Source organism: Miscanthus floridulus, chromosome 5 (genome assembly GCF_019320115.1).
Source record: "Miscanthus floridulus cultivar M001 chromosome 5, ASM1932011v1, whole genome shotgun sequence".
In the NCBI taxonomy this organism is placed as follows: Eukaryota; Viridiplantae; Streptophyta; class Magnoliopsida; order Poales; family Poaceae; genus Miscanthus; species Miscanthus floridulus.
Genome location: NC_089584.1, coordinates 135,351,012 through 135,372,113, shown reverse-complemented (window position 1 = coordinate 135,372,113; position 21,102 = coordinate 135,351,012). Strand labels below are relative to the sequence as shown.

The 21,102-nt window shown below is 43.2% G+C and overlaps 2 protein-coding genes across 3 annotated transcripts; one reads left to right on the top strand and one right to left on the bottom strand.

The window, feature by feature from the left end:
• The first annotated feature begins 3,199 nt into the window (after nucleotides 1-3,199).
• On the top strand, nucleotides 3,200-6,217 carry LOC136453731 (DNA repair RAD52-like protein 1, mitochondrial). The gene is made up of 4 exons (XM_066454289.1): nucleotides 3,200-3,579; nucleotides 4,642-4,679; nucleotides 4,806-4,900; nucleotides 5,812-6,217. The coding sequence occupies exons 1-4, from the start codon at nucleotides 3,302-3,304 to the stop codon at nucleotides 5,953-5,955; spliced, it is 555 nt and encodes a 184-aa protein (XP_066310386.1). The 5' UTR covers nucleotides 3,200-3,301; the 3' UTR covers nucleotides 5,956-6,217.
• An 844-nt stretch (nucleotides 6,218-7,061) lies between these two features.
• LOC136453730 (uncharacterized) lies at nucleotides 7,062-12,897 on the bottom strand. Of its 2 annotated transcripts, none has more exons than XM_066454288.1 (6): nucleotides 12,565-12,897; nucleotides 12,270-12,402; nucleotides 11,136-11,274; nucleotides 10,662-10,698; nucleotides 8,729-9,005; nucleotides 7,062-8,398 (listed from the first exon to the last, which is right to left on the bottom strand). In XM_066454288.1, the coding sequence occupies exons 1-6, from the start codon at nucleotides 12,745-12,747 to the stop codon at nucleotides 8,373-8,375; spliced, it is 795 nt and encodes a 264-aa protein (XP_066310385.1). In that variant the 5' UTR covers nucleotides 12,748-12,897; the 3' UTR covers nucleotides 7,062-8,372. The 2 variants fall into 2 exon arrangements, with proteins under 2 accessions (XP_066310385.1, XP_066310384.1); XM_066454287.1 differs by having other exon boundaries at nucleotides 7,062-8,378.
• Between the last annotated feature and the right edge of the window lie 8,205 nt (nucleotides 12,898-21,102).

Here is a 21,102-nt window from a genome sequence, read left to right as displayed (position 1 = left end):
ATTGTCTTCGACTCCGATTGTGGTGATTGTGAGGGGTTTTTAACCTTTCCCCAACGAAGAGCCAAAAGATACTCTAGTGGATTGCTCGTGGCTTGTGTGATCCTTATCTTGTATTGGTTGTGTGGCACCTTATTGAGGGTGAAAGGATCAAGATGCCCAAGAGGAGGGATGAATTGGGCTAATTCTAAATTTTTTGCAATAATTAAATCCTATTATTAGCCCAATTAACTCCTTGTGCCTAGAAAGTGTTTCTAATATTCTATCGCACAAAAAGTCTTACAACCTAAGTTCTAATCCTACTCTAGCATGACAATTATATGAATGTAAGGACAAGTATTGAATTGCTCAAAATAAATGCTCAAAGTAAAGAGAGAAGGCGGAACGCAGTGATGTTTTGCCAAGGTATCGGAGAGTCGCCACTCCCCACTAGTCCTCGTTGGAGCACCCACGCAAGGGTGTAGCTCCCCCTTGATCCGCGCAAGGATCAAGTGCTCTCTACGGGTTGATTCTTCGATACTCCGTCGCGGTGAATCACCCACAACCGCTCATAACTTAAGTTGGGTCATCCACAAGCTCCGCCGGATGATCACCAAGCTCCCAATCACCACCAAGCCATCTAGGTGATGACGATCACCAAGAGTAACAAGCACGAACTCTCACTTGACCACGACAAGCCTAATGAGAAGAGTGGATGCACACTTTGCTACTCTTGATCTCACTAATAAGGGCTCTCTTTGGGATTCTCAAATCTCAATCACCTCACTAGGATCTTGCTCTTCTTAACACTCTCAAAGGTGTTTTCCAGCTGTTGAAATGAGCAAAAGTAACCCCACACACGAATGGAGGAAGTATTTATAACATGGGCTGAAAAATGAACCGTTATGTGTCTCTGTGGGGTGACCGGACGCCCTGTCATGTTGACTGGACGCGTCGATCAGATCACTTCGAATTCTAGTGTTTAAAGTGTGACCGGACGTTGGCCAGCGTCCGGTCGTGATTTTTCCTCTCTGGAACCTTACTGGAGTCGATCGGACGCTGGCCCTCAGTGTCCGGTCACTTCACCTCTCAGCGACCGATCACTTTTATATGACTTTACCTTGATCAAATGAACTGACCGGACTCTGCGTCAACGTCCGGTCACACCGAAGCCAGCGTCCGATCAGTATTTAATCCTCCATTCACTTCCAACTTTCGATCATACGTGAATGAAGTTTGCTCCAATGGATCTAAGGGTTTTTTAGGAGCTACCTAGTGCTAGGTTTAGCAAGTGTGCATCATACCTGACCCACTAGACTCACCTAGATCAAGTTATCCATCCATACCCCCCTTAATAGTATGGCCAAAGGAAAAATAAAGTCCTAAACTATTCTAAGTGTCTTTTCAACTCCAATCGACACTTAGAACTAGTTCATCCTTAACCTTATTGTCCATCCTTTGAAAACCGAAATGATTTTCATCGTAGGGGTATGACCACCATGATAGCACAATCGATCTCCATTACCATGACCTAACTTAATTGCCTCTGTAAAACATACGTTAGTAATAGTAAACGCGTATTGTCATTAATCACTGAAACCTAACTAGGGGCCTAGATGCTTTCAGAGGGTTTGGCATGTGATGCCAATTAGCGCGTGAACCTCCAAGTGAGTGAATCGTCACAATGAGGAGTAGCTTGCCGGCAAGCAAGTGAACATTGGTAAAAATCATTGTGTTCATCATTTGATTCCGAGGTAATTGGTTTTCATTGGTATTCATCCTTGTGATTGATTGGTTCACTCCTCGACACGGCGGTATAACTATCTCGCTCACTATCTACATTACCGCAAACTAGTTGTTAAGCTTTTTAGTGTAGCTAGTTGTGAGAGCTTATTAGTTTGGTTAGTGTGACTCTTTAGTTAGCCTTTTGAGAGCACACTAACTTAGTGTAGTGACATAGTTATTGTGTGGATTGAAACTACATAAACTAGAATTATGGTAGGAGGCTTGCATTTTTAGTAGGCTAGCGCAACACTCGCTTTGCCTCATAATTGTCTAACCGGCTTGTTAAATGTTGTTGTAGAATTTTTTTTAATAGGCTATTCACCCCCCTCTAGCCATTAGGACCTTTTCAGAAGGGTATCATGGTAAAATGAAAATTTATACAACTTGTGGTTTCCTCATTTGTTTCTGACTTTTGTTCCATTATAGAAGAGAAGAAGCAAACAAATTACAACAGTTCAATCTATTCATTAAGAACGGTGCGAAGTTCAATATCCCCTTCTTTCCTAATTATAAGCCTTTTTTTAGATACAATCGCTTTTACTATATATTTAGACATAGTATTTGATATGTATATAGAAAAACTAAAATGTCTTTTAATTTAAAATAAAATGAGTAGTTCACAATTAAAATATTTCGTTTTTAATTCAAAATAATTAAAGAAACAATTCAAACTTCTTGCCTCGCCTAGCAAAAAAAAATTCAAAATTCCCGTCTTATATATTACTCCCTCCGTTCCATTTGATGCACTTTGATTTTTTTATACCTTCCGTGACGAAAAAAGTCAAAACGACGACTCATTTGCAACTAAGCCTGAGCGTTCGGGTTACCCGATTTTTTCGGGTCGGGTAATTCGAGTAATTTAAAATTCGGGTAATGAAAATTGCTACCCGATATTACCCCCGAAAAACACTACCCGCAAATTCGGGTACCCGATAATTCGGGTTCAGGTTCGGGTATTACCCGATATACCCAAATTTACAGAAAACAACAAACTATACTAAATTTTAGTAGCGATCTATACATAATTTCAGCAGCAATTTGTATAGAATTTCAATAGCAATTTGTAGTGAATAATATATTACAGTCACTCATTCAAATAGAGAGAATTATATTCTAATAAAGTGATAAGTTAAATGGTTCAGCTAACAACACATGATAAATACAAAGACAAAAACAAATCTTTGGGTAGTTCGGGTAGTTTGGGTATCGGGGGATATTACCCGAATTACCCAAACTAATTTCGGGTAATCAAAATCGCTATCCGAATTTGGTATCGGGTACCTCAGGTTCGGGTAATTTGGGTCTAGGTTCGGATAATTTGGGTACGGGTAATGGATATCGGGTATTTTGCCCAGGCTTATTTGCAACGGAGGGAATACTATTTTCAAATGGATGGATGAACCCGAACGGTCAAGGTGCACATTGTCATCGTGCTTCGGACGAAGTGACGAACGCGACGGCGACTCTCCAATTGCAAAACCCAACCAAACCCCTCCTTCGTTTTCCCCCAAAGGCCCCGAGACTCCGCCCGGTCCTCGCCATGGCTCCCGGTGCCCTAACCCGCCTCCTCCGCCTTGCGCCCACCTCTCGCCTCGCGCGCCCCTTCGCCGCAAAGGCCTGCGCGTCTCATCGGACGCAGGAACCGGAGCTTCCGTCGGAGGACGAGACCGAGTTCGGCGGCGGCGAGGTTGCCGCCCCCACCGAGGGCATCGGCAAGCCGCTCGCCGAGGTGCTCAAGGAGCTCGGGAAGAGGGTTCCGGACTCCCTCGTGAAGACCCGCGTCGAGGATAATGGCTTCGCCATCAAGTACGTCCCATGGTAAGTCACTCACCCGATCGGTAGCGATCACCCAAGGAACCAACCTTTGCTTCTATCTTCCAATGCTGCGAACGATTGGAACAGTTCGGACATTTGTGCTCATTTAACCAGATTATGTCTTGCAGATTTATGTGTAAATATTAGGTTACATTTGAGTAAGATACTGGGTCCATGAGTGGGTTTATGAGTAGGCGTCTTGGTTTCGATAATCAAAATATTTTAAGGAGAGAGGGAGTCGATGGGTAGGTTCTTCGAAAATAAGCACGTTATATATATTACGCAGCTCTCTGAAGCGAGATTTTAGTAAAATAGTAAGAGCAATATTTTGTTTTATTATTGGTTCATGCCTTCAGCGTTGTTATGTGTTCCCAAAGATGGAACTGATGATTTGTTAACCTCTGATTGATCAATAAAGAGTCACTCGATAGACAACAGATACTGATTTGCCATCAGATGAGTAAACAATGCTGCGGACCTCACCCGACCGCTCTGTAATGGATTGCAAAATGATTGAAGTAGAACAAGAAAAGTAACTCCCTGACAGTTCAACCTCTCTGAACTTATGCCATCAAAAAAGAGGGCAAACAAATATCCTAATGATGACGAGAAGTTTACCTGGAGCATGTATGTTGAGAATTTTGTTCACAATGTGCCTGCAAGAGGTAGTTAGGACGAAAGTTGTCACACTCCAATAGAACATAAACCCAGTCTATGGGCTTTCTAATTGAAGTGGTTGCTCCTGCAGCACAATTCTATGGGAGCTGTCATGGACTGAGCATTTGACAAACAAAAAATAAACTGAATCTCTAATCAGATTTAATTAAAGAGAATTTCACAATTTTGGCATTTTTATCTATTGACAACAGGCCCTCCTTTGCAATCTGAGAGTCAGAGCTTCTTTATGGTTTACGGTTAATAACTACTTTGGTTTTTTGCACCATGGACATTTTATTTAGAGGAAAGAATGCTGGATTCATCAATATATGGATCATTTGATCCCATTTCGTTTTTATTCCTTTAATATATATATCCTTGTGATCTCACTTCTGATACCTCTTGCAGGCACATTGTGAACAAAATTCTTAACATACATGCTCCAGGTAAACTTCTCATCATCATTAGGATATTTGTTTCCCTCTTTTTTTATGGTTTAAGTTCAGAGGGGTTGAACTGTCAGGGAGTTACTTTTCTTGTTCTATCTTCTATCATTTTGCAATCCATTACAGAGTGGTCGGGTGAGGTCCGCAGCATTGTTTACTCATCTGATGGGAAATCAGTATCCGTTGTCTATCGAGTGACTCTTCATGGGATTGATGCAGAGGTACCTCTTCTCTTCCAGGAAATGCTTTTTTACATAAATGATTGATCTCTATAACTAAAAGGTTATTCCGAGGCCTGAAAATTTGTATGGTCTTATGGCTTACATTTAGGTTTTGGCAAATAATAAGTCTGCTTTCATTTGTTTTCGACAATGTTCTGGTTAACCGTGACTATTTGAAACTGTTGTTTACCAGTTTGATTTGTCAGTTCCCAGCTGTTATTTTGAAACTTTCTTTTCTGTATGCTAGTGTCTACCAGTCCTCTTCTGTTGACGCTTAATTTAATTGATGATGATTTGTGGGTTTCTTTATCATAATTTTTGCAGTTTTAATTTTGCAAGTTTTGTATTGCATAGCATGCTATTATTTAGATCCACTAGTTTCCTCTCTGTTGGCAGATATTTGTTTTATGGACAAATTGGTTTTGTTGCTACTTGTTAATTATTATGGTACTTCTGCAAGCTGGCCATGCCTGTCCTGTTTGTCTATGCCAAAGAGCATTCTGCTCTTTCGGAGTTTTGGTAATGAAAGATGCAAACAGAGGTCTCCTCATTTGAAGAAAATGGATCCATTTGGTGCTTACTTCCTTATTTCAGGAGATAAGATATATTCTTGTTGTTCATGATTTTTTTTAACGATAGTACATAGTTGAAACATCAGTAAACAAACTCAAGTTGCTAGAGAAACAAAATTAATATTTTACACATGCATGACAATGTGATGATCCTCAGTATTCCATAGTCAATGTAAACTCATCCCATTGTCGTTTTACTGCAGTAGCCATTAATGGTGAACTGTTAACTAGTTGACAGTTTCTCTGCGTAGTAGTTTTGTTTAACATATAATATATGACCAGAACTAACATAAAGAGTGTATTGACAATGTTGCCTGCTCTCTCTGTTCTCTCTATCAGATCTATAGAGAGGCCACTGGAACTGCTTCTGTTGATGATACAAGCTATGGTGATCCCGTACAGAAGGCAGAAGCTATGGCTTTTCGTCGTGCTTGTGCACGTCTTGGTCTTGGACTTCATCTCTACCATGAAGTTATGTCATAGCTGACTTTATGTTAGTGCTTGTGGCATGAGCTTTTGCATACTTCCAGTTTGTCGCAGACCATTGTCCCTTAATGGGCTACCCATTTGCACTAGACATGCTTCTTTTTCTTAAATGTGATATGGATGTGCAAGTGTTTGAAGTTTAGGCTGTCGTGCTATATGTAAGCTACCAAAGTACCAATGCAACTACTGTTCTGAGCTGTTTGCTTGTTAAGAAGCAGCTTGTTCCAATGTCTAAATTCCTGAGTACATGTTCATGAAAGCTTGATAGCTTTCTTTTTTTTCCCCCAATATTCTTTGACTGGACATTTTCATATACGTGTTAGTAGGTAGCACATTGGACGAAATGTTTTCATGTTAGTCATTGCTCCCATACTAATGTTTTTTCAACTGCAAGATCACTAGGTAAGTTTTTCCAGGATCTCTTTTATTATGGGAAATTACAATGCCTTTGCAGGATTATTAGGTCAAATGCTGTATTGTTTTTACATATTTTTCTTAATCGTAAACTGAATCTGTTCATCACTGTCCCTTCCAAAAACAAAAAGGGACAAAATTCTTCTGTAGTTTCACACTGATGATGTCCTATTTTGATATTTGGCTAGGACATCGGTCTAAAATGTCATGACATGTTTGCTTGGAATGTAGTTATCATAAACTGTTCATTATCTTCATCTTCAATTCTGCATATAGAACTGCAGAGGCCAGGTAAACTGTTTGTTTATATTTTGTTTCAGTTAAACATGCATATTTAATGATCATGGCAGTATGAACATGACAACCTGGAGGCATGGTTTATTGTAGAACTCCTAAAACTCTAGAGGGATGTTGCTTGTACTACTAGCAGCCTAGTACTAGAATCTCTAGACATTACTATAAAGCTTTGTAGTGTCTTATTTTTTGTTCAGTAGAATGTGTTACGAAAATGCTAGCTTCCCCAACTATTGGAATTTATTCAACTAAAATGCTATTGGGTGGGGGTGTTACCTCAAGATTCTAAGCCTTACTAGTGTTATCCCATTATATGAAAGTAAATGCTTTCAAAGGCATACTTTCACATATGCAATATTACGTTCAACTGGAACATATGCAACTGAACGACATATGACTAAGAAATGTGCAGTACAGTGGACATATATTACACAACATTATATGGTGCACTACAATGGTTGGAAATAAGTACCAACTACTGAACTGAAATGGACAGGATATTAAGTACATATGAAGGGTGGAATAACAAATAGTTCTTCATGTCCTACGAGTAGCATAGTGCTACTTTATTATTACAACCACCATGCCTGGTAATAATAGATTAAAGAGCACTAAGGTCTGCACTGTGCAGAGAGAGAGAGAGAGAGAGAGAGAGAGAGAGAGAGAAGGGGGAGGGGGAGGTGGGGCCTGGACCTAACCATGGTAGTGACACTGAGAAGTAATGGCATCTACATGAGTGGGGTGACCCAAGACAATAAAAATTTATCTTTGGGTCGATTGTGTTAATGAGTTACACAGTAGTGCTTGGTTACTCCAAAGCCTTCTTTGGAGTCCCCAATACTGTGTTTGGAGTGACAGGAGGTAGTGCCAAGTGCTAAAAACAAACATTAGCACTACTCTGAACCTGTGTCTGATTAGGGGCACAGGCTCTCCTTAGAGCCTTGACCACCTAGATGCAAGCTATCAACTGAAAGATCAAATAAAATGTTAGTTGGTGCATCTAATCATTTGCAAAGAAAAGATGAGTTGGTTACACAGGCAGTCGCTGGTCATATATCAAATGCATTTGGTCTAGGTAACAGCAGGACTATAGAAGGGTAGGTTTTGCTAATGGTTCATGCTTCAACAAGAAATGCCATGCCTAAGCTAGGTACAGTTGGGATTCTACTGATGAAATGTGGGAGTGGCATGCTAGTTCAATCAGTTATTTAGCTGTCAGTTGTCCAATTTGACTAGTATCAGCATGAACCCTCCCTGGGTCATGCTTGACTGTTAGTTTCCTTTAGCTACAGCCTTGTCTTGGTACGGCTGAAATTAACTCTCCCAGATAAAGTCCTTCCTTGGACTATTGTTAGAATGGTTGGGGTTTGTACTTGTCTGTTAGAACACCCCATCCTTGGGGCATGAAGCTTTGTGCCCATCCTGGGGCTAAAGCTAATATCCAGTCACCACATGACCTTGTGGGATATGGAGGCGAGCACTTTGGCTGATAAACATGATCTACAATAGTGCCTTTTGGTGTTAGAGATGGATGCATGGACTCGACACGTTGGAAACGAGACAGTACAGCAACGATGAGAAGGGAGACCATGGTTAGGCCAAGGGTTGCTCTGGAGCAGCGGACACTGCAAAGTGCGAGGGAATCAACCGGTAAGGATGAGCAGCCTGTGTTGGAGTTGGCAGCGTTGGAGCTGTGAGTGCCATAGTCATGCCTGTTTAATGGGGATACACACTGTCAAGATATTAGTATCACAACTTAGCAGAAAGAAATTATTCAAATAATTCTGAGAACATGGGAACTGAGTTTCTTATCGAAACATTGCAGCATATTTTTATCACACTTTCTACTGTTTTCAATTGCATGCACAATACTTTACATTCTTGCATTGTAACTTGACAGATTGACAAATGAATGCTGGTAGGTTACTAGAACAATATGTGAGTTTAGAATTTGCATCAAGTGCTACATTAAGCTAGGATGACAAATGCACAATTAGATGACTTTTGAATCCCTTTTATAATGTTTCTAATTAGATATCAAGCAGAATGAAGCTAGAAATACCTGCTTGGGCTTGAGGGCTTGCTGCTAGTGACAATGGTCCTCCATACTGCTGAGCAAAGCCAGTCACAGCTGCAGCAGCTGTAGAAGATACAGTTGAGAAGTGGAACATTTGTGGGTATTGCAAGTTGTAGCCTTGTCCACTTGTATAGTTGGTAGTAGTGTTTCCTGATTGCCCAAACTGGAAATATGGATAAAAGGGACTTGTTCCTGTCACCATGCCAGCTGCTGCTCCTCCATAAAATGGGTACTGAGCTCCTCCATATATATTGTAGAAGTTCTATTTAACAGACAAGAGAATCCAATTTAAGTATTTATATATTTTATATTATGCTCATGATAAAAAAAATCTGTTATCTACCACTCTTTCCATTTGTAAGTATCTGGTATTTTAGAAAGCTTAGTATTATCTAGTACATGGTACGGTTCAGACGCTGATAGCACAGTGGTTGAGCACGCAAGGTGTGGAGCTCCCCACCAGGGTTCGATCCCTGGTGCTGCATGGTTATGTGCCCACCTCCCTGGATGACACAGCGCAGATGGTTCCGCGGCTGCCACGAGTGAGGTTCCTGCCTGTTTCCCAAGTTGTGGGGCCCCCCTTCTTAAGACTAAAATTAAAGATACGTCTCTCCCCTTGATCAAGTTTTTTTCCCTACTTGGTACCGCAGTCGCTGTGTGAACCCAAGCACCTTTAAAATATATATATATATATATATATATATATATATATATATATATATATGCTTTGTTACAGTACTCCAGGAGTCCAGGTTGGGGTCTGCCTTTTGTTTTTATAGCTTATTTGGTTAATAACGTGTCTACTGACTAGAGATTCACAGACTAAGGCCCCGTACCATGTGTGGCTGGGTAAGATAAAAGTTGCTAGGACCAGAAACCTCTATGTATTCCTCATGCCATTGCTTAATATAGAGAGTACATGCTTTTCAGTGGACATGACAATAGTAGAGACTAGAGACTAGAGACTGGGCCCTTCATCATCTAGAATAAATTGTTTTGAGGAAGACCGGAAAGCAATTGGCTATCCACGAGCAGATATTCGACTCTACATGATAGTTACCTCTTTCCTCTCAAACTTGAAGAAAGGAAATGATTTTGAAAGGATAGTATAGATGATTTAGCTCATATTATTGTCATTATGCAGGAAAGGTAGGCAGAAGGTGAATCTTTTTTTTTTTAAGTAGAAGGCAAATCTTTTTAGGAGCAGTGCTCTAATATATGTGCCTTTAGTTTTTATATGAAGTCATGTGGCAGATGATCTTGCTTTATATTTTTTCAGATGATGCCGTTGTATTCTTTGCATTTTCACGTTATATTTCTTGATGCTAAAAAGTGACCAAAACTTTTTTTTATCTTGTTCATTCAAAAAGTGGCACAAATACAACGGCTTTTGGCTGAATATTTCGTCATTTGATGTTTTTCTTTGATGGGCACATACTACTGCAGTTCTGTTTTAAGAAAAGGTGCATGCTAACTGTCAGTCTTTTTAGAGCTTGTTTCCAGCATAAAGGAATCGTACATTAAGCGCACAAGAGCTGAATGCCAACCCTCAAGTTTTGGTCTGAGTTTGCTGAAGCTAAAATGATCGGTAATTCTGGCTTCATCAGGAAAAAAAAGATGGGTAATTCTTACATTATTTTCTTATCGTGTGCCATATGCATTTATTTTCCTTCTGTGGACATAGTGTTATATAATCGTATATTTTAGCCAGAAAAATTACACACTGTAATTTTCTGTGCATTGTTTATCATATCATAATTTTGATGATGCATAATGCAAAGATACTTTTGATGCACTCAGTGACATGCATGCATGCTACTGCACTAATTAATTCATGGTGAAATAAATAAAAGCAACCATTTTGTTGTGCTGTTGGTGAAGTAAATAGAGCTTATTAGCAATATAATTAGGTACTTACTGTTGGATAACCGTAGTCTGGGGTATATGGAGAGTACCTGCAGAGTGAAGGATAGAAGGGGATATTAGTTTTTTCCTTACAAATTAATTATGAAATTTTGTTCCGTTCTAATGTGCTAGAGCGAGCTACTTGATTTCTAAGAGAGAGAGGTCGTTGCTATCTCATCTATGCTTACTGTTCACGGGAGTGAGCATATGACAGTGCTGCCATCATGTGCCATTAGCACGCATGGCTACTTTATGCGTGTGAGGGACTGAGGATATGTCTGTGAGAGAGTAGGCGCGTGCAAGATAAAAGCCTCATGCCCATTCACCATTGACCAAGGTGGCATGTCACAATGCACATGTCATGCATGTGATGCCCCCACGGCCCCACCCCTCATGACTTTCAAGTTTCACAGGGCCCCGATCCTGACCACATGTGTGTGTGTGTGTGGAGAGAGAGAGAGAGAGAGAGAGAGAGAGAGAGAGGTACCCATAGACATGGTAGGGGAGGCCTTGTGGGATGGCATAATGAGGGAAGGTGGCATGAGAAGGAAAAGCTGCGCCCAGTCCACCTTGGATTCCTGCCTGCTGGCTGAAGGATTTCATCACTCTAAAGTTCCTAGCCCCTCCTGTAGCAACATCATCAGCAAAACAGAAGCAAATTTACCCACATTGCTTGCTAATATTATCATGAGAAGGCACTAATTAAAAAAACAGGCAGTTGCATCTTTCTGTCTTCAGTTTATCAGTTGCAAGCAAGACGACGTAATAGAAGTAAAAGATTCTGGTTGCTACCCCTTATTAATATATGATTATGTTTTCATTGGAAGGTTTTATAATCCACTCCTAGGAATAGTATACTACATTATCTGAAACAAGGCACTTAGCTCGAGGATAACTAACATCTTTGTACTATTGATTATCTTCAGTTCTACCTTTTCCAACAAGTAATGCCAACAGCATATATCCTTCTAAGTCTACATATATTTATTGTTCTAACTGAAAGCAATTCCAATTAACATGAACTGTTTTAGAGAGAAACCACTGTTTTTAGGACACTAAAGTAGCACCATGTTAAAGCTAGACATTTAAGCATTTTATTCTCTACTGGATGCCTACACAATACCCTCATTGAGCACTTAAGGCTGGCCATTTATCAAAATTAGGCAATCTGTTGCCATCTCTTTAACCTCTTTGCTGATTCTAATGGCATGAAGGAACCTTTAGTGCATAAAATCATGGTCGTTAGTTTGTGGTCATGCGTGGAAGTGCATATAAAATTTCTAGCAATATCCAAGAGGTACCGCCTGTGACCGGAAGGTCCCGGGTTTGAGTCGTGGTCTCCTCACATTGCACAGGCGAGGGTAAGACTTGCCACTAACACCCTTCCCCAGACCCCGCACAGAGCGGAAGCTCTCTGGACTGGATACGCCTTTTTTTAATTTATCCAAGAGGCAGTGCATCTATAATAACTATTATGATTGTTCTTTTTTAAAAGCTTATAGGTGATATGCTCTATTCAACTCACGATAATTTCTCATAAATCACTTTCAATTAAGCAAGCAAGCTAATTGTTTCTTCTATACTGCCTTGTACTACTCTGAAATAATGATAAATATCTAACCATGCTGGGGAGTAGGAGGCCTAGATCTTTGAACCCCAAGGGAAGCAAGATTACAGTTAGCCCTCCTCCCGTCAATCACCGGTGCGGGATCAACGCAAGCTCTCATCGCCGCATCCGGGTCCCGGAAGGTAACCTACAATGTGAATTCGGGGTGCATGATTAACTGAAATTAAGAAAACACTATATATTGCATCAGAAAAGAAAGAAAAGTGACACATGAACAGGGAGCCGAAATGTTGATAAAGTCTACTGAAATTAAATGCATATAAAGGAGATGAATTGAGTAGAACCATACAAATCCGTAGCCCTTGGATCTGCCAGTGTTCTTGTCAGTGATGACAACAGCCTCCAGGATCTCCCCAAACTGCTCGAAGTACTTCCTCATGGTCTCCTTCTGGGTTTCCCACGCGAGTCCACCAACAAAAACCTTGGTGTAGGTTGTGTCCCCAAACTGCCCCATCACACTCGGTGGACTCATGGTACTTTCAACTTAGAACCAACAAATCTATCTCCAACAAGCAGCAGCAAGGTCAGCAACTTAGGATCTGAATGGCTGGGACTAGTTCTTGTTAGAGGAGGGGAAGAGGAGATGAGAGGAGAGGGAGGGAGGGAGGGAGGAAGGAAAGCTAAAGGTTAGAGGAAAAGGGGTAGAGGGAGAGAGAGCGAGCGGGTAGGGTACAGAAACAGCAATATATACTAGTGTTTGCTATAATGCACCAGCCAGGTCCTTTTGGTCCAAAGCACGCTCATATAAAAATACCATGCACCGGGAGACACCCACCCCCGTAAATATGACTGTACTGCCCCTATCAGAGTGAACAGTAGTTACAGGGTGGCGTTGGGCTGTCCTTGTCTGGACAGTGGCAGAAACGGAACAGATGATGGGGATTATTCCAACGGGATTAGGGAGCTTAGGTGGATTCTTTCCGAACTTATCTGGATCTTAACATGTGCTATTGTTTTGGCATTTGGATTTTGATTGTTATTGGAGCTTTGCTAATTGTTCAGTTCTATGGCTTTATAACATGAGGAAAAATATTTAAAGAATTCTTACTTATTAACATGGTTCTTATTTTTATTGCTGTTGTAGACTTGTAGGAGCACATAGTTGGTAATAACAAATGCACAAGTGGTTCTGTGCATGAGTTATTTGGTAATTGGACATTTGTGAAGTCAGTTATAACAACATCACCTTGGGTATGTACTTCGTTATTAATTTAAACTTAACAGTGTAGATATTTTTTAAACTTGACTTTCTTGGAAGTTGGTTGAGAAGCTTGGGTTCCGGTATATTTTAGGACACTATATACTGTTAGTAAACCATATCTCTAGGTGGTTAATAGTCTATCTGTACTTACTGTGCAAAAAGTTTAACGATTAGTTGATTAAATTTCACCCATATTCCCATGTTTCCAATCAGCTGCAATAACGTAGAAAAATACCATGACCCATCTGTGAAACTTTGAGTGTTTTGAAGCCACTTATTACAGCCCTAAAAAACAGTGAATAAAAACAGTACAGTCTAGAGCAATACTCTGATGTTATTGTGAGCACTTGTGATCCTAGTCCACTTGAGTGAGATCGCACAAGCTGTGGTGGAGGCCGGAGACTTTTGCATAGTACATCATCAAGCATGCACAAAGGCATTCTACACGAGTGAAGATATTTGATGATATGGGTTGCCTAGCACTGGCAAACTGAAGGGAATACATGATGTTCCATCAGGTCTGATCTGGAGATGGACGGCTGGAGATGCCTGCCCATTTGGTGTGATTGGGAATTTGGGATCTACTCCGTCGCTCGACAAGGACTCAGCGCCAAAGCTTCTGCCTCCTAGCTCCTAACTCTAGATCCCTCGTGGTTTATAAGCCATCTCTGATAACAACAGCCTCCATAGCTCGATCATCCCTCAAACAGCAACAATACAACCTTGAGAGAATTCCTTATTTGACACTGGGAAAATGAGTCGTTCCTTTCTTGGCCCTGAAATTTTCTTCGTTCCCTATTTGACACTCACTTCAACTTTCATCCCTAATTTGACACTACTGTCAAATCCGTTAGCTAACGGTGTTAACTGGCTGTTAAAAAGACGTTTTTGCCCCTAGAAAAAAAGCACCGAAGCAAATTTGAGAGGAAAAAAAACTGCGCCCGCCTCTGATGCATGCGCCCAGCTGCAAAAAAAAAAAAAAAAGCGCAGGTGTGTATGTATCTATCCATGCAATGTCTTGCTGCCGACTAATAGGTGTCCCTTTCTTTGATGACGAATATAGGGGAATATACAAAAAGAACCTTATGCTAAGGTATATGTCACAGAAAATTTATTTGATTTATATTACTAATGGGTGATTACACATAAAATTATTTGCGATATTTTTATTATTAAGAAATTAAGTTACAATAATTTTAGTTTTGTTAGTGTGATTAGAGAAAATCGTAGATCAAGAAGGATGGAATGTCCTAGTCTAATCTGTTGAAAGTTCACAGACGATAGATAGTATCACTGTGTGGGGGCTATGGTTGCTAATTTAGCAGACGGAGGTGTGAATGCGGTAGGGTTCAAGTCCATTAGCTTCCATTTTGGACAAAGTGCACTGAATTCGTCCAGAATTCACGTGAAAGCTTCGTTTCACCGAGCGTGCATTGCGGCTGTCTTGTGATTTTCTCCAGAAATATGGTCCCGATCATTTCTCTTGTAGGTGGTGATTACCTTACCCAAGTTATCATCCCTAGAATGATTGAACTGTAGCGATTGGTATTTGGCATGAAGAATTTCTGAGTACTGTTTTCTTTCCGTCTGCTGTTCTTCTCTCCCGCCAATTCTGCTGTTCCTCTCCCCCGCCAATTCTGCTGTTCTGGCTCTTATCATTTGGCTACCTACTTCATCACAAAGGGAATCTTTTATTACATTCTGGTCGAGTATTTCCTCTCTGAACAAGGGAGGAATCAAGCCTGCTGGTCCAGTATCGTCTGACGTATGTATCTGTATCCTAGATTTATTTCCCCAGTTTGTGTCCGTTGACTGTTTGACTGACCTTGGAACGAGGGTGCCAAAGTAATTTTGCATGTTAGGGGCCAGCCTCTTGCTCCCTAATTATGCCTAAATTAATGTGCTCGATGTGCTGTAGACCTGTAGTTGTGTAGACATGTAGGGCAAGCACACCCGGTCTTCTTGTCTGTTCATTTTAGACATCAGTGTTTTTTTTTTGACGCAATTTTAGACATCAGTGTTGATCCTTAGAAATCTGTGCCATTTCTTTCGATGAATCAAAATCTGCACCACGATTCTGAAAGCATGGTCATTCCACGTTTTGGTTGTGTTTTTAACTTCTGATTTTGTGTCATCCTAATTAAACATGGGTTTATTTGATTTCTCGGCAAATGACATTTGCATTCTTTTTTTGTGAGTATAAGGGATTATATTCCCATGTCGCTTCACACCTTCCACACTGGAAATAGGTAAAAGAATGGCGGCAATGAAGCCGACTGGTGTGCAAAAGCTAAAAGGTCGTCGACTGGTGCCGAACTGCGCAGCAGTTTGGTTTCCACTCCCCAATTTTCATTCTCTTCTTGTAGGGCGACGTTTGGGCGGTGCCAGTGACGTTGTAAAAGGGCTTCGCTTGCCTTTCCTTTGAAAGAAAATCATCACCATTTTCTATTGGTAGAGCGTTGAATCCTGCTACAACCGACCGTTACTTTCACAGCTTTTGCTCAACAAGAAACTGCAAATTTTTCACTCACGTAGTTGTAGTACATTTTATAATTGTACCCAAGTTACTGACTGCCCGTTTGTCGTCTTCTTCGTTTATTTGTGCAGGTGACTTGCGCAGATACGTTGAAGCACAGGGAGCATCTAAACGTGCTCCGCTCAATCCACGCTCAACGGAATTCCCACCTGCAAGGACAAGATTTGTGCAGGTAAAAACCTCCTTCCTGTCCTTCCCGTCGCTGGCATGTGACTACTAATACGTACTGTGTTTGTTTGTTATCCATTGGCTAAACCCGGCCGAGGCTGCAACTTATCGAAAACCATTTAATTTTTCCTCAGCAAGCAGCCAAGATGCAGTGGATAGACGACACCGGGGCCTAGAGAACCCGTCACCGTCTGGTCCACGCGATCCCCGAACGTGTGTTGTCCTCGAGTGCTGGCCGATTTCACCTGCATTATTATGAACACTAATTCCGTGATTTGAGTCGAATGAACAATGCATTAAGCCCCGAATACGTCATATGCAATGGAAGCACACGTCCGCTCGGCTGGGAATGAATCTCCCGTAACCGGACAAGGACAAGGCCTTAGTTTTCTTGCTAAACGGTTCAGGTATGACGTGTTTGGGGCTGCGCGTTCCGTCACACGTAACGTAACAGAAGTACGTAGCATCTTCCCGCCGTTGTATTGTATCCATGCATGCATCCGCAGCGGCTGCGGGTGGGGACAGCGCCGTTTGGGCGCAATAATTCTGGAAATAATTGGCGCGACGCACACCCACTGAGGTGTGAGGGGCTGTCCCACGTGAGTGGACAGAGTGTCCCCCCGCGAGGAACGAGACCAGCTGTAAAGCGGGCCCGGCCTACTGGGCGGCCATCGAGGTCCCCCCGCTTGTGCCCAAAAAGCCACCGTCCACTGCCCCCCCTTCCCGGGCTCGGCGGCACGTGTGGCCCAGGTACGGCCCGCGTGCTCACTGCTGCTGTGCTGACTGCTGCTGAGAGCCTCTTCAGTGAGCTCTCCGACGAAAACACCTAAGATCTAAAATTAGTTTTTTTTTGTAAAGTACCTATGGAAGATTTATTTTGGGTTGTTTGAGAGGCACAATCTAAATATGGATATCTTTTCTCCTGAAAGCTTATTTGTAGAAATGATTCTGTTTTGAGTCTTGTTGTTGGAGAAGATGCCGAATAGATATTGAATATTTTGTCTATAACACTATCTAAAGGACGAATACGTCTTATATTTTAGGTGTCGTTGTTGGAGATACCCTGAGACTCGCAAATTGTGGATCCGATCCTAGCCTCCCCGACCTCCTTTCCCGTGCGTACTGTGTACCGGCGCAACAGGAAATTTACCCTGGACACCCTTCTTCCTGCCTTGGACTCCTCTGGTAATTCCTCTCAGAGGAAGGACACGGCAGCCAAGTGTGTTCGCTTGCTCCGCTCGGATACGGTCGTGAATTATAAGCTGAAATAATATTTTTCTCTCATATCAAACCAGCTAGCAGTAAATAACCCACGATCATTTATGACGAAATGAACAGGCTGGTACTAAGGAGATGATGTTCTTGGATACCAACTTTTTTCTGCAGGCAATGTACTACCCTAATGCCTGCTAGTCTTGGACCACCGTTGTCCAGAAAAGATACAATTCGAAGTCTGGTTAAAGTTGATTTATTTTAAGTTTACCTAAATTTATAGGAAATAGCAACATGTAGGGCCCCGAATAGCTTGACTATGAAGATATATTTCGCGATGAGTCTAATGGTACTTATTTAGTACGATAGATATTAGTATGTATTATATCAATTCAGTTAAATTTGAAGATTATACATGACGTAGTACTATTTTAGAATTATATCTTTTCTAAGACGGTTAGAGTAATATGTATGTTAGGACACATCAGTTGGACATTAACAGTGATACGAAACAATTTGAATGTTTGTATGTTTCTTCTTTTTTAGGCAAATGACAGGAAGCAACAAAATTCACAAGATAATTACAAGAGCTGGCCAGCTGGGGATGCCCGTGGTGTCGCGAAAAAAGAAAAGAAAAGAAAGAACAGCAGCATTGTATGAAGAACAGCAGTTTTGTAAGGATGAGGAAGTAAAACCTCCGGTACGCCCTTATTATGGAACCTGTTGTGCGTGATTGAACGGGTAGACAATTTGCGCAGTGGAGGGCGGCAGGGGCGAGAGCAAGTGCAGCGACCAACGATCTTTCGAAAAAAAAAAAGTGCAGCGACCAATACGCTGGTGGGTGGCGCCGCCGGCGGTGCCACGCAGCAATTCGTGATACGGCGGCACGGCGCCAGTGCGGGGCGGGGCCCCGCGGCGGTCAAATCATTGCGGGGGTGCGGATCTCGAGGCATGTGGGCGTGGGCCAAAGCCTCGCCGATTCTGAGGCTGCCGCCTCTCCCGGTCCCGGCTGGAGTGGACACTGGAGTCCGCTGGTGCAGCAGGCATGGCCTCGTCGTCTTCCACCACCAGTCCACCACCAACGAAGACTGCTGCTTTGTTCCCGTCCGCTCCGTCCGTACAGCGGCACAGCCCCAGGCCCTCAGCCAGCGGTTCGTTACCTAACGAGATCCTCCTGCCAGAGGAGGGGTATCGCTGGCGTGGCACGCATTCTGGAACGCCGCCTCCGTCCTCCGGGGCTTGGCCGCCGCCGCCGTCCGCGCAGACTGCAGCCTATGGTGGCCGACGACGAGGAGAGACAAGACCGACGGTCAAGGCAGGCCACAGTCGCTGCTCGGCTGCCGGCACCGAAGAAATACTCCTACCGTACACAGAAAAGAGAACACTATCATCCAAGTTCGCAAGCTTTCCGCGACTAGACGACAGGTGCAAACAACAGCCCAGTACGTCGTCTATAACCATAAGGACAAACACATGCATGGATCCCATGCAAGCATGGCTCCCGGCCGGTTCCCAAGCCCCATGCATCCCAGAGTGAGTGACCCACCCCTCCAGGCTCCACCGCTCCAGCCTAACCCTGATCCCGATCCGTCAGCCGCAGGTCTGGATCGGCCGGAGCTAAACAAACAAAAGGTCGAGACGACGGGTATCGAATCAAATCGAACGCGACAGCTCAGAGACCGATCCCCGGCCCCGTCGTGGCAGCGCGTGAGCGCATCATCGCCGGGGCCATGCTCGATCGCTTGGGCTTGGGGCCTTGGGTGTCACCAACAGTGCGCCGGCTCGGGGCATCTTGCGTCCCAAATGGGCAACCGCGAAAGATCAACAAACAACTACTACCACCTTTTTCTCCGGCGCGCGCGGCCGGTCTGACGGACGGACGGACCAAAGAATAACGGGTACGTAAGTGGATCACAGATTGCACGTACGTCACATATATATTCTCAGCAAATTGCATTGCCATCGATCAACCCGTGCATCGTATATACTCGGCCTAAGAAGCCATCGGGCAACAGCATGATAGCTAGGTTAAAGGGTGTTTGCCTCTTGCATGGTGAGAAATGCTAGTTAAGACTATGTTCGTTTATTTTATAATCCGTCTTTTTCAGTTTATTTTTCAATCAGAACAGTATTTTTCTTTTATAATAAATTAATTTAAATAATGTTTCGGCTCGTTTTTCCAGCCAAGTACTCCATAGCAGTGGCACAGAGGCATGGGCACAAGTCCCAAGCACTGTAGACGGCTAGGAGTGAGTATATAAAGAGGGTGTTTAGTTGGCCGAATTTTGGATTTTGGGTTACTGTAGCACTTTCGTTTTTATTTAGCAATTGGTGTTCAATCATGGTCTAATTAGGCTTAAAACGTTCGTCTAGTGATTTCCAACCAAACTGTGCAATTAGTTTTTTTTCGCCTACATTTAATGCTCCATACACGTATCGCAAGATTCGATGTGATGAATATTATAGCACTTTTTTTTAGAATTTGGCCTGCCAAAGGCAAAACAGTCGGTGGCAGCTGGCTCCAACTGTGACGGAGGAAAGAGAGGCACCAGCAGCACCAGCGCAGCTAGCTGGGCTGCTGAGACGATGACAGCACAGCACTGCACTGCACTCACCAGCAGCTCACCGGTCGGGGCAGCCGAATTTTTTTTATTTTTTTGCCTTTTCTTTTTCTTTTAAAGTTTTTCATAAATATGTCCCTAGGTATGTTTTTAAAATCTGGACCATGAGCTCAGCGTCATTACATGTCTCAACGTCAAAGGGTTTAACGCCTAGGTCGGGGACCACGTCGGCATCAACATAGAGCCAGAGGGTGACATGGCAGCCAGCTTGACGCCGTAGATCTTGGCGTCGAGCTTGGCGTCAAAGATCCTAGCGCCGAGCTGGCCTTACAGGTGTGTTCATTTTCTTTCTCTCTTCCTTCCTTCATTTTTCCCTTTTCATTTCTCTCCCACTATCTCTCGTGCCTGACACCTCCTGCCGCCTGCGCCGCTCGTCCTCGCCGTCCCCCGCCCCGACCACCGTCGCCGCTCCCGGGCGGCCGTGCGCCCCGCATCGCCGACCGGTTCGGCGCCCCGCCCGGGCAGGCCGGCGCGACCGCGCCCCGCTCCCCCATCCCCAGGCACCGCGCGTCGGTCGGCCGCCCCGGCTGCCTCGCCGCGGCCGTTGCGCCCCGCCCACCCCGACGTCCCCGTCGTGGCCGCTGCACCGCGCCCGCGCTGGCCAGCCTCCCCGCTGCGGCGGCCCAGCTAACTCGCCCCGGTAGGCCGGTAGCGGGGTGCCGTTTGCCGGCCTCCTGTGGCCGCTCGCCCCCGCCCGCTTGGCCACTTCGGTTGCTGACCGGGTGCACGCGTGGGCGCACGATAGCTTCCCTACCAGCCGTCTCTGCCTCTTGTCGATCGGCTGCGCCTCTCCTGCACTCGAGGTACATTGGTTTTTAAATTTAGTCATTTAACAGTGGTTATTAGTTGGTTAGTGTGGTAGTGGTTTAGATAGGTAGAAAGATATTTAGATTGATAGGTTGATTGATGGATACTTTACATAATTAGATATATAGTTGGTTACATAGTTATATAGTTAGTAAGATAGTTAGTTAAATAGTTATATACTTAGTTACATAGTTAGTTAGATAGTTACTTGACATAGTTAGTTAGTAGTGAATTGATAATATCTATTTAGTTAGTTATTATATACTAGAGACCTTGTACTTA

Excerpts from the sequence above, each read along its gene's own strand:
- LOC136453731 (XM_066454289.1), top strand. The coding sequence starts at position 3,302 with ATGGCTCCCGGTGCCCTAACCCGCCTCCTCCGCCTTGCGCCCACCTCT. Across the intron at positions 4,680-4,805 it reads TCTTAACATACATGCTCCAG|AGTGGTCGGGTGAGGTCCGC; the intron begins GTAAACTTCTCA and ends AATCCATTACAG. Across the intron at positions 4,901-5,811 it reads TTCATGGGATTGATGCAGAG|ATCTATAGAGAGGCCACTGG; the intron begins GTACCTCTTCTC and ends TCTCTCTATCAG.
- LOC136453730 (XM_066454287.1), bottom strand. The coding sequence starts at position 12,747 with ATGAGTCCACCGAGTGTGATGGGGCAGTTTGGGGACACAACCTACACC. Across the intron at positions 10,699-11,135 it reads CTCCCCTACCATGTCTATGG|GTACTCTCCATATACCCCAG; the intron begins GTACCTCTCTCT and ends TTCACTCTGCAG. Across the intron at positions 8,379-8,728 it reads AAGCCCTCAAGCCCAAGCAG|GCATGACTATGGCACTCACA; the intron begins GTATTTCTAGCT and ends CCCATTAAACAG.